Consider the following 14,953-nt stretch of genomic DNA (forward strand, 5'->3'; position numbering starts at 1 on the left):
GCCTTCCTGGAAGAACACAGTAACTTTTTCTGTGTTTAGGACATGAATGAACCTTCCAACTTCAAGGATGGATCAGTGAACGGTTGTCCTCCTGGAGAACTGGACAATCCACCCTACAAACCAGGTAAGAGAGAAAATGAGTTGAGACCCATGAGACAGATGTGGAGGCCTCATAGGCTTTGTTTTTCTCATTTTATATTTTTTCTGGCCCCCTGAAGGCTGCCTCATTGTTTCCCCACACTTCTGGCCCCACTATGGGTTTTCCCGTCATGCTCCTGGGCCTTTGATATGACTTACCAAAGGCAAAGGGAAACTTATCCAGATGGGACCCTTGGGCCTCACCTACAGGCCTGCACTATGTATCTCAAGTTCATTCATTCAATCGTATTTATTGAGCGCTTACTGTGTGCAGAGCACTCTACTATAGATGGGAAGTGGTTTTGTGACCAGAAGTTTGAATCTCTCTCTCTCTTTCTCTCCCTCCCTCTCTCTCTCTCTCCCTCCCCCCGTCCTCGTCCCCCCACCCTCCGACCTCCTGGAAGCGGTGCTGGGAGGCTCCTTGTTTGCCAAGACCATCTGTGCCTCTGCAGAGCAAAGAACCTCTACGCATTACAACCTCCACAACCTTTATGGACTGATGGAAGCCAAAGCCACAGCTAGGTGAGACCAGGAAGTGACTTGCTTCTTGTGGGGAGAGAAAAGGAAGCAGAGAACACAGGGTAGGCCAGAGACTTTGAGGATCTTGGTGTGCTTTTTTATCATTATGGTATTTGTAAAGTGCTTACTCTGTACGAGGGACTACTATACTATGTGTTGGGGTAGAAACAAGATAATCAGGTTGGACGCAATCCCTGTCCCACTTGGGGCTCCCAGTCCAAGTCAGAGGATTTAATCTCTTCTGGAAGGGAGCTGGTCTTTGAGCCATGCAAGGAAGGCGCTGGATTAGGGCTTCGGGTCCCCAGAGGGGCTGCCCGTATGCTTGGCAGAGCTCCCAGAAGAGGAAGAAGCCACGTTGGGCAACCAGACAGAATGAGTTTCTCCTTCTGGGTTGGCATCGTTCTTGCTGGCAGTGTGGGTCGGACACACTCTATTCACCTTGCCTGCTTTCCCCCTTTAGTGATTTCATGATTTCGGGGCCTGAGCTTACAAATCTGGCGAGGAGCCCTTCCACTCTATAGAGTGAGGTCCACAGGCTGGGGGTGCTGCCTCCTCTGGGGGTGTTGCCTCCTCTAGATTTCATGCAGTACTGAGTGCTTTGTGGGTGAGTAGCCCCAGTTTAGTTAAGGCACTAGAGGTAAGAAAGAAAACCCGGGCCACCGATCAGAGCCAATTTTAGGGGCTGGGGCCGGCGAAGCCAGCACTTTTGTGATCGGGGGAGGGTCCAGTAGTGAAAGATTTGAGTCACCTGCCGCTCGGGTGGTTCTGCTCCTTGTCCTGCTCCTTGACCCTCCCAGGGTCAGATGCAGGAAGCTTCGATTCTGGGGTCCAACTGGCTCGAGCCATTAGCAGAGCCTCGATTTGAACCCAAGTCCTCTGACACCCAAGCCTGAACTCTTCCCACTAGGCTGTGCTACTTCTCTTCTATTTTTGGTTCATCTTTTCTTAGTTGGCTGTGGCCCATCTCCACCCTTACTCTTAGACAATGAGTCCTTTGGGGCCCAGGGACTGTATCTGTAGCTTTCCCATATACTTCTTTCCCAGCACTTAGTTCAGGACTTGGCTCGTTGTAGGTGCTTAATAATTCCATTTCTCCTTACTATTACTAGGACCTCTACTGCTTCTCCTCGTAAGGTCCAGCTCATTCTTGTCTTTCAGTGCCTTGATCTCCATCCGTGGGAAGCGGCCGTTTGTGATCTCCCGCTCCACCTTCCCCAGCCAGGGCAAATACTCAGGGCATTGGCTGGGCGACAACAGGAGTGAGTGGAAGGACATGTACTGGTCAATCCCAGGTAGGATGAAATGGGGCGGCCATCCGACTTCATCGGGGATGGCGGCGGATGCCTCCCATCCCACTTCCTGCACCCGGCAAGAGGAAGAGCGGGAAGCAGGGCAGAACTCTAAACCTTGGAGTTTCCCATGGGGTGGCTAGAAGTCACCTAGATTCCTTCTCTCCGTCTGGAAAGGGAGGGCAAATAATTGGAGAAATGAGGGGCCATTCAGGGAAGCTCTCTTGGAGAGGTATGATTTTTAGTAAGGCTTTAAAAATGGGGAGAGTGGCGATCTGTCGGATAGGAAGGGGAGTCCTTTCCATTCCGTTGACTAGCCGTCGCCTTTCCTAACGGAAAGCCTTTCAAACCTTAAAAGGTTCAACGCTTAGAGTGACTGGCACACTGTAAGCGCTTTATAAATACCATTAAAAAAAAAAAAAGAAGGTAAGAGACGATGTGCTGAATTAAACTGATGCCCCACAAGGACCCGGGGAGAAATAGTGTGTTTCCGCCTGTCTTTTTCTTCCAGTCAGGCTCTCCCTACTTTGTGTTTTGTAACGGCACCTGCTTTTGTCCCCAACTAGATTGTAAGCTCCTTGAGGGCCGGGCCCATGCATGCTTTGTAGCTCTGTTGTCCGCTCCCAAATGCCTAGTTTGGCAGCCTCCACACAGTGGGTCCTGGTTGCATGCTGCTCTGGAAAAGGCTGGTGCAGTGGAGCCTGCTGTATTCTGAGGGGATGGAAAATTGGGCTCCTGAAGACAGGGGAGTGGGCTGGGGATGGAGAGAGATTGTGATCCCCCAGGGAGAAAGGGGAGGGAGCAAGGAATGGAACGGGCTGCCAAAGGACGGAGAGCACGGGCCCTGGAAGAGAGGCAAGAGCCCCGGTATTCAGGCTATTGGCCGATGACTATCTTCCTCGGGCCGTTTTAGAGACCTCTGTCCTGCAGACCCAGTCAAGCTGAGGACCAGGCTGGCCACTGTGCCGTCAGTCAGTTGGATATCTTGAGTGCTTCCCGTGTGCAGAGCCCTGTCCCGAGCACTTGTGGGTGTACAATACAATAGAGCTGGGAAACACGGGCATTTCTCATATTCTCCTTCCCCAGGTCTGCTCAACTTCAATCTCTTTGGGATCCCCCTGATCGGAGCTGACATCTGTGGGTTCTCGGGTTCCACTTCCGAGGAGCTGTGCACCCGGTGGATGCAGCTGGGAGCCTTTTACCCCTTTGCTCGGAATCACAACACCCAAGGCGAGAAGGTAGTGTCGGGAAACCCCTCTGGGTTGCCTTTTAGCATTTGGAGGGTCCGACCTTCATCAGCAGGGCTCGGCGTGGCCCGGGCTTGACTCCCCGAGCCTGCCGGAGAGAGGGAAACTGAGGAATCTTGCCTTGAGTCTCAGTGGAAGTTGAACATGGACTGGAAGGCCTGTAGTGGGGAGAACACTGGACTGGGTGTCAGGAGTCCTGGGTTCTAATCCCAGCTCTGCTCCTTGTCTGCTGTGACCCTGGGCAAATCACTTAACTTCTCTGTGTGCCTCACTTTCCTCAAGTGTAAAATGGGGAGTCGATACCTGTTGTCCCTCACCCTTAGACTGTGAACCCCGTGAGGGACAGGTCTGATCCGATTATATTGTGTCTACCCCATCTCTTAGTACAGTGCTTAGCACAAAGTAAGTGTTTAACAAATGTCACTGTTATTGTTTTTATTGTTATTATTTTCCCACATCCGGTGATTTCCCAAATGCCCTGGACTAACTTATTGAGGTACCTCAGCCCTTCCAGCTGAGATCTTCACATCCCCTTCCAGAGATGGCTGGAAGGAGGAGGAAGGGCTTGAAGGAAGCTGGGAGAGAAAATAAGTACAGCCGGGCAGGAATTTCCTGCGAACGAAGTCCCGTTCGAGCCGGCTGAGAAGACCCTCCTCATTTTGATTGCTTTCAGCCCCAGGATCCAGTGGTGTTTAGCCCTCTGGCCCGGACCACGATGAAGGAGGCCCTGCTGGCCCGCTACACCCTGCTGCCCTTCCTCTATACGCTCTTCCACCGGGCCCACCGCTGGGGGGACACTGTGGTGCGCCCCCTTTTCTTCGAGTGAGGCTGGGTCCGGGCCAAACTGGGGGCTGGGAGGGGTTTTGGGAGGGCCAGGGATCCCCTTTATCGTGACCCTGAGGGGCTTCTGGGAGGGGGACATCCCAGCCTCAGCCCAGGCCACAGAACCCAAAAAGGGAGTAGGGGGAGAAGGTGGGTGAACCAGGAGGACAAGTTCACTTTGGGGGATCGGGGGGGTATCCTCGCCTTCCAGGTTCCCCCAGGACATCGTCACCTACTCTCTCGATCGGCAGTTCCTGTGGGGTCGCAGCCTCTTGGTGACACCAGTGCTGGAGGCAGGGGTCGATGCCGTGATTGGCTATTTCCCCAGTGGCGTGTGGTACGACTACTACACGGTGAGCGGTAGTCTCCGGGCACTTGGCCGAGGACGGAGCTGGGATGGAAAAGGTCCGGGGAGGAGAGAGGGAAGGAGCAACTGAGCCCCGTGAGATGGTGGGTCACCAGCAGGGACCGCCCACATGGGCCGGCCCGGCTCGGCCGTGGCTCTCCATTGCCATCCCGGACCCGAGAAGGACAGCGATCCTGCTTCCTTCCTCCTCTGGCCCACGGGTTCGCTGCGGTGGCAAGTGCCTGAAGACACCTACCTCAAACGGTGTTATGCGGAAAGGGACGTTCCTGCCCCGAGCCACGGTGTGCGTGTGTGGTGTATAAGCGCCCTTCTTGCACTGAAAGGGGGTGTTGCTCACCACTCTCTTGCAGGGCTCATCTCTGTACAGTCAGGGAGAAAGGCTCAAGTTGGCGGCTCCCTTGGATCACATAAACGTGCACGTCCGGGAAGGAGCTGTCATCCCTACCCAGGTAGGGCCTCGGTGTCGGATTTAGACGGAGGGACCCAGGCTCCCTCCTTGGTGGGTGAATGACCCAGTGCCGAGAAGCGGTCGCCCGTGAATATGATCCTGGGTAGGCTGGCAGCTGGGGGACTCGGGGCAATCGACCACTTTCCTATACGAGGACTTACGGGTCAGGCTGCCCAGAGAAAGGGAGAGAGAGGCCGAGGTCACCTGGAGATGGACGGAGAGAAGTCAGAGCTATGGGCACTGGGAGAAGTCACGGCTTTGGGAGGGATTTTGAGAATAGGGAGGAGGGAGGAGCAGTGTGAAGGGGCTTTGAGGATAAAGCGTATCATTCGAGGAGGAGGGATGGAGTTTAGGGAGTTGGCTGGACGATGGAGAGGTATTGATGACGTGAGCGAGGGGAAGAGATGGGACCCGAGCGACGGGGTCCGAGGAAGAGGGAGCGGGGTCTATCTTTGGATCGGGAAGATGGAAGGGAGACTGGACTGGGAAAAGGATTCACAGTTCTTGGCTGGTAGAATTTCATCGTGGTCAAGTGGAAAGACCCTCTAAAGGCCGTCTAGTCCATCCCCCTGCCTCCGTCCAGGAGCCGTTCCGGTTTAAAGACATCCACATACAGCTCCTCCCTCAGTCACCCCAATCTGGTGTCTAAGGGCCCTCACTGTCAGGACAGAGAATTCCCTCACGTTTGATCTGAATTTCCCATGCTGAATTTCAAGACATTGTTCATTCCCCAGTGGCAGTAGGAAGCAGCTGTTGTCCTTCCCCAGTATAAGAAAACTTTTGTTGATTCAGTGAGCGTGAGTTACCCTGAGTCTGTCCGTCCACCTCGTTAGCAGGTGGGATGGAACCTGTGGTGGTTCTGCTGAGCTCGTCTCTACCCCAGTGCTAAGCACAGTGCTGGGCACATGGCAAGCGCTTAACAAATGCCACAATTATTATTTTCCGGCTTTTTGGTCTCCCGCGGCCAGCCGGTGGCCCTGTGGACAAGGAAGCAAGGATGGTGGCGTGGGAGCTGATCGGGTTCATTAGTCCAATGATCTCTCTCTGTCTCTCTCTGTCTCTCTCTCTGCCGTTTTAGAGACCAGCTACCACCAGCTGGGTGAGCAGTGGCAATCCCATGAGCCTGTTGGTTGCTCTATCCCAGCAGGGCACTGCCTGGGGAGACCTGTTCTGGGATGACGGGGAGAGTTTGAATACCTTTGAGCGGGGTGACTACTCCTACCTGGTGTTCAATGTCTCTCAGGTAGGTGGCCTCCTGTCCACTCACCTCCCCCACTCCTCTCCTCCACCAACACACACTTCCTCTCCATAGCAGGAAATCCCTCTTCCCCCCAAGGCCGGCACCCAGTCACTGATCCTACTCCCACTCTCTGTGGCTATTATTATTACTACTAATAATAATAATAGCGGTAGTATCTGTTGAGCCCTTACTCTGTGTCAAGCACTGTTCTAAGTGCAGGGGCAGATACAAGTTAATCAGGTCAGACGGAGTCCCCGTCCCAAAGAGGGCTCAAAGTCTAAGTAGGAGGATGGACAGGTATCTCCTCCTCCTCCTCCTCATTATACAGTTGAGGAAACCGAGGCACAGAAAAGTGAAGCAACTTGCCCAGAGTCACACAGCAGGCAAGTGGCAGAGCCGGGATTTGAACCTAGGTCCTCTCACTTCCGGGCCCGAGCCTTTTCTACCAGGCCGTGCTGCTGTTCTTCAAGCCCCCGTGCAGACTCTTACAGCTGGAAAGGCAGATTCTTAAGGGGACCCGTCATTCCCCAGATCCTCGCTTTCTTTAGCCCTGCACCTCCACCAGGGGTGAGATGAAATCAGCCTGGGAGGCGTCCTGGCCCTGATGGAAAGAGCACGTGTTTGGGAGTTGGAAGACCTGGGTTCTCATCCTGGCTCCACCACTTGCCTGCTGTGCAGACTTGGATAAGTCGCTTAACTTCTCTGGGCCTCAGTTTCCTCATCTGTAAAATGGGGATTCGATGCCCGTTCTCTCTCCCATGTAGACAGTGAGCCCCATGTGGGACAGGAACTGTGTCTGGCAGGGACCCTATCAACTCGTAATGAGCGCTTAACCAATATCGTCATTATCGGGATTATCATCATCACCTCGACTCGGACAGAAAACAGATCTCCGGCACCTTGGAGGTCATGGGCAGCAGGGTCTGTCTGCAGCTGCCCCGGGGATCGTCCCAGCCCAGGCCAGCGACGGATCGATCCCTGGACAGCAGAATTGTCCGGCGCTTAGAAAGCTCCTCCCTCAAACCGCCGCCCAGTGGGGGGCGCGGAAGTGGGTCAAAGGCCCCGGCCCCGACCTCAGGGACCTCACTCCCCCAAACTCTCTCGCTCCCAGAATGTGTTCACATCCACGGTCCTCCACTGCAACGTAGAAGCCACGTACCTCGTGGTAGATGGGCTGACCATCTTTGGGGTGCGAGACCGGCCCCAAGAAGTCACTGTGAATGGCCAAGAGACTCCATTCTCCTATCTGGACAACCAGGTGAGCGCTGGCCCCAACCTCTTTTTCCTATCGTCCTGTTGGCGGTTGCTGTCCCGTCTCCACCCTCACCCTCCTCCTCCCTGCTGTTTGAGCAACTTTAGCCTGAACGCACGTCCCTCTCTCCCCTCCGCCCCGACCGTTTTAGCTGGGGGTGACAGGGCTGACACTTGATGATTTCCCCGCATGCTTATTTTAATGGTATTTAAGGACTTTCTAGGTGCTAAGCACTGTTCTAAGTGCCAGGGTAGATACGAGTAATCATTTTCCACTCTTTCCCTTCACTCTGTGTTCTTATGGTTTCCAGGATCCAAATCAGTGGTATTTACAGAGCACTTACTGTGTGCAGAGCACTGTACTGAGGGCTTGGAAGAATACCGTAGAGTTAGTAGACCCGACCCCTGCCTTCTAGGATCTTATAATGTAGTGGAGGAGACAGGCATTAAAATACAAAAATTAATAGGAAATTATTCACATTAATATCTGTCTCTCCCTCTATACTGTAAGCTCGTTATGGGCAGGGAAGTGCCTGTTTATTCTGTTGTATTGTACTCTCCCAAGTGCTTAATACAGTGCTCTGCATATAGTAAGCACTCCATAAATACGGGTGATTGATCGACTGATTCAAAGGGGAAGCCGTAGAGTATGAAGATATGAATATATTCATTCATTCATTCAATAGTATTTATTGAGCGCTTACTATGTGCAGAACACTGTACTAAGCACTTGAAATGTACAATTTGGCAACAGATAGAGACCATCCCTGCCCAACAACGAGCTCACAGTCTAAATGGGGGAGACAGACAGCAAAGCAAAACAACAAAACAACCTCATCAAGATAAATAGAATCATGGAGATACACATCTCATTAACAAAATAAATAGGGCAATAAATAAAATATACAAATATGCACAGTGCTGAGGGGAGGGGAAGGGAGAAGAACAGAGGGCGGGTGGGGGAAGAGGGGGAGGAGGAGCAGAGGGAAAGGGGGGGCTCAGTCTGGGAAGGCCTCCTGGAGGAGGTGAGCTCTCAGTAAGGCTTTGAAGAGGGGAAGAGAGTTAGTTTGGCAGATGAGAGGAGGGAGGGCGTTCCAGGGCAGCGATAGGACGTGGGCCAGGGGTCGATGGTGGGTTAGACGTGAACGGGGGACAGTGAAGGGGTGAGCGGCAGAGGAGCGGAGTGTGGTGGGTGGGCAGTAGAAAGAGAGAAGGGAGGTGAGGTAGGAGGGAGCAAGGTGATGGAGAGCTTTGAAGTCAGGAGTGAGGAGTTTTTGTTCCATGCGAAGGTTGATAGGCAACCACTGAAGGTTTTTGAGGAGAGGAATGACCTATGTGCTGTGGAGTTGGGGGAGAGGAATCAAATTGTTTAAAGGGTACAGACTCAAATGCCTAGGCAACAGAGAAGGAAGGGCAAAAGAGGATAGGGGAGGTGAGAAGCAAGTCAGGGAAGGCTCCCTGTTCGAGATGTGATTTTAGTGGATACTCGCTCCGTCAGGTTTTGCAGGACCTGGAATTGGGTCCCGGCATGCTTTCTTCTTTGTAGAGGGCAGGGATTCTCTCCCCTCTCCACCTACAACTCCTACAAACACACACAAACACATTCATGTCCTAGACCTCTTCCCATAGCCTTTGCCCTCATCAGCACTAGAAGCTGGCTGAGGGGAAAGAGCACGGGCCTGGGAGTCAGAGGACCTGGGTTCTAATCTCCGCTCTGACCATTGCTTGCTGTGGGACCATGAGCAAGTCACTTAACTTCTCTGTGTCTGTTTCCTCAATTGTAAAATGGGCATTAAATACCTATTATCTCTCCTATTAGACTGTGAGCCCCATCTGGGTCAGGGACTGTGTCCAACCTGATCATTTGTATCGCCCCCGGCACTTAGAACAGTGTTTCACACATACCTGGTGCTGCATTTCTCCTCTTGGGGACCACCTCCTCCTTTTGTAATGGTATTTGTTAAGCTCTTACTATGTGCCAAGGATTCTAGTAAGTGCCGGGATTGGTACAAGCTGATCAGGTTGAACACAGTCCATGTCCCACATGGGGCTCACAGTCTTGATCCCCATTTTACAGGTGAAGTATCTGAGGCACAGAAAAGTTGCCCAAGGTCACACAGCAGACAAGGGGTGGACAGGTTCTTCTGACTCCCAGACCCGTGCTCTTTCCACTGGGCCACACTGTTTCTCAAACGGTCTAGTGGATAGACTGCCGAATGTCATGCTAAAGCGTGAGAATGAAGAGGCCCCGGTGTGGAGCTAGCTCAGATGCAAATTTTAGCTTAATTGGGTGGGGGCGGGGTGGGGGTGGGTGTCTAAGACCAGAAAGACCTACCTCATGCTGTTCTCGGGCTGCTGGGAAGTGTCACTCACTGAAATGGATTTGGTGGTCCGCCCATTTCTCCCACCACACCAGGGCAGTGCTCCTGCGAAACCTCCTCCTTTAATACCTGCCCATTGGTGCCCGTGTGCCCGGGCGTGCGCTTTCGGGCCGTTCCTCTGATACCACGACGTGCCAAGCCCAAACAGGCTCAGGCCGGGAGAGCTTTCCCTCATCTCCCTAGTCGTGTTCTGTCCCAAATGGGGCTTGAAAAGACACGTGATGGCAAAACTCTCTATTTTCCACCTTGCAGGTTCTCCACGTGAGCGGCCTCAATCTGAACCTCAGCCAGCCCTTCTCCGCTAGGTGGATGTGAAAGACAAACCCAGAGGCTCCTCGGGATTTGGATGGAAACCAGGCAAAAGCTGGTTCTCGAAGAAACCGTCCCCCAGGGTGCCCTCGTATACCTGGGTGTGTGCGTGTGTGTCTGCGTCTGTGTGGGAAGGATGGAGAAGAACATGGGTCCCGTCCCATCCGTCTATTAGCAAAGTATGTATGTGAAAATGCCAGCTTGAAGCTCAGTCTGTCCAGAATCCCTAAACAGTTTCTGGAAGATCTCCCGGTCCCGGCTCAGGGGAAATCCCTCCTCTTCCCCAAACAGGACGGTGGCATCTGCAGCTGCCTTAATGCTGTCCTGGTACTTGCACCCACAGCTGAATTTCACCATCAGTAGTGTCTTCTTTGAGTATGAAGGACGACACTCATTCTGTGTGTGGATGTGTGTGGTTGTTCAATTGCTGAACCTTTGGATTCCTTGATTCCCCAGTTTCCTTCTGCCTTAGAGGGCTCTATGAAGCCATTACCACAAGGATTTTCCCACTGCTAAGCACTTTACCCATTCGTGCCCATCGTCCGCTGCCCATTTCACTGGGAAGGAGGCTGGAAAGCTGCTTAGGTTATCGGACGGTCACGGACGCCCCTCAGCCTAACCTTCGGCGATGTGTATTTTGGCCTCCAGCGGAGTTGAACCGCCCCTCCCCTTCTCACCCTCTCCCCGTCACCTTCGGGAACGAGGGAGATGGGAGGGTGTAATTGCCATTTGGACTTTTTGGCTCAACGGTGCAGATATGTTGGAGTGCGTGGGCCAGAAGTCCACAGGGCGGACTCCTGAAAGAGCCTCCTTTACTTGGAAATACACTGCAAACCTAGAGGGGTTCACAAATAAAGCTCTCCCAGGGAGTGTCTACATCTCAGTCACCTGAACAAGTGTCTTGGAGCTTTCTCTAAATGTGACTGTATCTAAATTGGGGTCCCGAAATGGGGCCGAGCTCCTTGTCTTCTGGCTGTGGGGTTGCGGAATTGGGGGACTCCTCGGAAGAAGGTGCCAGAAAGGGTTAGGAGTTAATTGGCTGCTGTTCCCCTGAGCCTCACCTGTTTCGAGTTGCCTGTCCTGAGTCCCCGTGGGATGCAGGGAGGAGGGTTGGAAGGATCTGAAGAAGCAAATCTTTCTGCTACACCCTGCGTGGGACATTGATCTTCAGTGATGTCTACAGAAGCAGCATGGCTGAGTGGAAAGAGCCCGGGCTTGGGAGTCAGAGGTCATGGATTCGAATCCCGGCTCTGCCCCTTGTCAGCTGTGTGCCTATGGGCAAGTCACTTCACTTCTCTGGGCCTCCGTTCCCTCATCTGTAAAATGGGGATGAAGACCGTGAGCCTCATGTGGGGCAATCTGATTACCTTGTATCTACTTAGAACAGTGCTCTGCACATAGTAAGTGCTTAACAAATACCAACATTATTATCTGCCGTGTTGGACAAAGTAGGACAAATGGCATTTATGGAGCAGCTACTCCAGGCGCCCCGTTCTAAGTGTCTGGGAGGTAGAAGGGAACCACAAGTTCCCTGCCCACAAGGCGTTCACCGCAAAGTGAAGGTGGGAAGCTCGGAGCGGGTGGGGGACACTAGAGAAGCAGCATGGCTCAGTGGAAAGAGGCCGGGCTTGGGAGCCAGAGGTCATGGGTTTGAATCCCGCCTCTGCCACTTGTCAGCTGTGTGACTGTGGGCAAGTCACTTAACTTCTCTGTGCCTCAGTTCCCTCATCTGTAAAATGGGGATTAACTGTGAGCCTCATGTGGGACAACGTGATCACCCTGTATCTAACCCAGCGCTTAGAACAGTGCTCGGCACATAGTAAGTGCTTAACAAACACCGACATTATTATTATTATTAAGAGGGATGGGGCACCTGGAGGCCTAAATGGTCGACAAACAGGGGCATCGGCGTCCAGACAAGGGTTGAGCTCTGGTTCAAAGACATCTTGAAGAGCTGGGCCATTGTGTGGGCAGAGGGAGGAGTCCCTTAAGTGGGGGTTGGATTGATCAACCGATCATTAGCATTTACTGCACACCTCCTTGGTGTGGAACCCTGTACTAAGCTGCCGTTTGCCCTTGGGCATGTCGCTCAATGCCTCCGTGTCTCAGTTTCCTCATCTGGAGAATGGGGATGTTACTTGTTCTCCTTTCATCTTCGACTGGGAGCCCCGTGTGAGACAGGAACTATGTCCTGTCGTCTGCTTATGCTGTATCAACCCCAGCGTTTAGCTTGGTGCTTGGCACAAAGTATGAGCTTAACAAATACCACAATTAATAATAATAATGATAATGTTGGTATTTGTTAAGCGCTTACATTATCATTATTATTAATTGTGGTATTTGTTAAGCGCTTACTATGTGCAGAGCACTGTTCTAAGCGCTGGGGTAGACATTTTACAGATGAGGTAACTGAGGCACAGAGAAGTTAAGTGACTTGCCCACAGTCACACAGCTGACAGGTGGCAGAGCCAGGATTTGAACCCATGATCTCTGACTCCAAAGCCCGGGCTCTTTCCACTGAGCCACGCTGCTTCTCACTATAAAACACCTGGGAGAGTGAGACAGGGACTATGTCCCAGCTGCTTATGCTATACCAATATAGCTTAGTAGATAGAGCACGGGCCTGCGAGTCAGGACTCCTGGCTCCACCACTTGTCTGCTGTGTGACCTTGGACAAGTCACTTCACATCTCTGTGCCTTCAGTGACCTCATCTGTAAGCAGGGGATTAAGTCTGTGGGACAGCGACTGTGTCCAGGATGATTTGCTTGCATACACCCCAGCGCTTAATTCAGTGTCTTGCCCATAGTAAGGGTTTAACAAACACCGCAATTATTATAATTATTGTAGAAATGAGGCACAACAAGGGCCCCTTCAGGGAGGAGTGCGCGGTAGGCGCAGCGTGGCTTAGTGGCAAGACCCCGGGCTTGGGAGTCAGAGGTCGTGGGTTCTAATCCCATCATTGGGCAGGGATTGTCTCCGTTGCCAAATTGTCCATTCCAAGCGCTTAGTACAGTGCTGTGCACGTAGCAAGTGCTCAATAAATACTACTGAATGAATGAATCATCCCACCACTACCACTTGCCAGCTGTGTGATTTTGGGCCAGTCACTTAACTTCTCTGTGCCTCAGTTCCCTCATCTGTAAAAAGGGGATGAAGACTGTGAGCCCCACGTGGGACAACCTGATTACTTTGTATCTTCCCCAGCGCTTAGAACAGTGCTTGGCTCATGGTAAGCGCTCAACCAATACCATCATTATTATTATTATAGAGAAGCAGCGTGGCTTAGTGGCAAGAGCCCGGGCTTGGGAGTCAGAGGTGGTGGGTTCGAATCCCCACTCTGCCCCTTGTCAGCTGTGTGACTTTGGGCAAGTCGCTTCACTTCTCTGGGCCTCAGTACCCTCATCTGGAAAATGGGGATGAAGACTGTGAGCTCCACGTGGGTCAACCTGATGATCATGTGCCCACCCCAGCGCTTAGCACAGTGCTCGGCACATAGTTTTGACTGTGAGCCCGTCGTTGGGCAGGAATTGTCTCTCTCTGTGGCCGAACTGTACATTCCAGGTGTTTAGTGCAGTGCTCTGCACATAGTAAGCGCCCAATAAATACTACTGAATGAATGAACAGAGTAAGCGAATGGCTCGCGTGGCTCAGTGGAAAGAGCCCGGGTTTGGGAGTCGGAGGTCATGGGTTCGAATCCCAAATCTGCCACTTGTCAGCTGGGTGACTGTGGGCAAGTCACTTAACCTCTCTGTGCCTCAGTTCCCTCCTCTGTAAAATGGGGATGAAGACTGTGAGCCTCACGTGGGACAACCTGAGTCCCCGGTATCACCCCCAGCGCTTAGAACAATGCTCTGCACATATTAAGCGCTTAACAAATACCAACATTATTAACAGACTGTAAGCCTGTCAAAGGGCAGGGACTGTCTCTCTCTGTTACCGATTTGTCCATTGCAAGCGCTTAGTACAGTGCTCTGCACATAGTAAGCGCTCAATAAATACTAGTGAATGAATCTGTTGCCGAATTGTCCATTGCAAGCGCTTAGCCCAGTGCTCCGCACATAGTAAGCGCTCAATAAATACTCCTGAATGAATGAATGAATCTGTTACTGAATTGTCCATTGCAAGCGCTTAGCACAGTGCTATTAAATACTATATCCACATGATTAATATCAATAGAATTAATAATTATTAATACCACATTAACGTTATTTAATTATTGTTAATTATTAATGATATATTAAATGCTATTAAATACTATTGAATGAACAGACACCATCATCCTCATTAGAGAAGCAGCGTGGCTCGGTGGAAAGAGCCCGGGCTTTGGAGTCAGAGGTCATGGGTTCGAATCCCAGCTCTGCCACTTGTCAGCTGTGTGACTTTGGGCAAGTCACTTCACTTCTCCGCGCCTCAGTTCCCTCATCAGTAAAATGGGGATGAAGACTGGGAGCCCCACGTGGGACAAGCTGATTCCCCTGGGTCTACCCCAGCGCTTAGAACAGTGCTCTGCACCTAGTAAACGCTTAACAGACGCCCACGTCATTATTGTTATTCGGGCTCTTGGCGGCGGGCGGCCGGCAGGAGGCGCGCGTGAGCGCGCAGGCGCACAAGCGCGGCAGCGTTTGTGCCGGGCGTCGGCGGGTCCGGCCGGCTCCCCGCGCCGCGCTCTTTCGGTTCCGGAGCGGCGGGCGGGGGCGGGCGGGAGCGGGCGGAGCGGCGCGGGCGGGGCGCTTCCGGTTCCGGAGCGGCCTGGGAGGGCGCCGGGCAGAGCGGGGCGGGGCGTTGGGGGGCTCCGGGGAGGCGTCCGCAGCCCCCCGCCGCTCCGCGGGCCCTCCCCCCTTCCGGGGGCGTCCCTTCCTCTCTCGTCCCCCCCAGCCCGGCTTTCCCTGCTCCCCCCAGGGGGTTAGAACCCCTTCTCCCCGCGCCGCATCCCCCTGAACC

General features: G+C 52.8%; 1 protein-coding gene across 2 annotated transcripts in view; it reads left to right on the forward strand.

The window, feature by feature from the left end:
• Window positions 1–10,904, forward strand: part of LOC100083052 (lysosomal alpha-glucosidase-like) — a 41,394-nt gene extending 30,490 nt beyond the window's left edge. For both annotated transcript variants that reach the window (XM_029051050.1, XM_029051055.1), the window contains exons 11-20: window positions 40–124; window positions 543–660; window positions 1,816–1,949; window positions 3,033–3,184; window positions 3,867–4,015; window positions 4,227–4,368; window positions 4,733–4,831; window positions 5,909–6,073; window positions 7,182–7,328; window positions 9,955–10,904. In XM_029051050.1, the coding sequence (XP_028906883.1) occupies window positions 40–124; window positions 543–660; window positions 1,816–1,949; window positions 3,033–3,184; window positions 3,867–4,015; window positions 4,227–4,368; window positions 4,733–4,831; window positions 5,909–6,073; window positions 7,182–7,328; window positions 9,955–10,017 (1,254 nt within the window). In that variant the 3' untranslated portion in view covers window positions 10,018–10,904. The remainder of the gene's footprint in view (window positions 1–39; window positions 125–542; window positions 661–1,815; window positions 1,950–3,032; window positions 3,185–3,866; window positions 4,016–4,226; window positions 4,369–4,732; window positions 4,832–5,908; window positions 6,074–7,181; window positions 7,329–9,954) is intronic.
• Window positions 10,905–14,953: the final 4,049 nt, after the last annotated feature.

The sequence above is a fragment of the Ornithorhynchus anatinus genome, chromosome 2, assembly GCF_004115215.2.
Source record: "Ornithorhynchus anatinus isolate Pmale09 chromosome 2, mOrnAna1.pri.v4, whole genome shotgun sequence".
NCBI classification, from domain to species: domain Eukaryota; kingdom Metazoa; phylum Chordata; class Mammalia; order Monotremata; family Ornithorhynchidae; genus Ornithorhynchus; species Ornithorhynchus anatinus.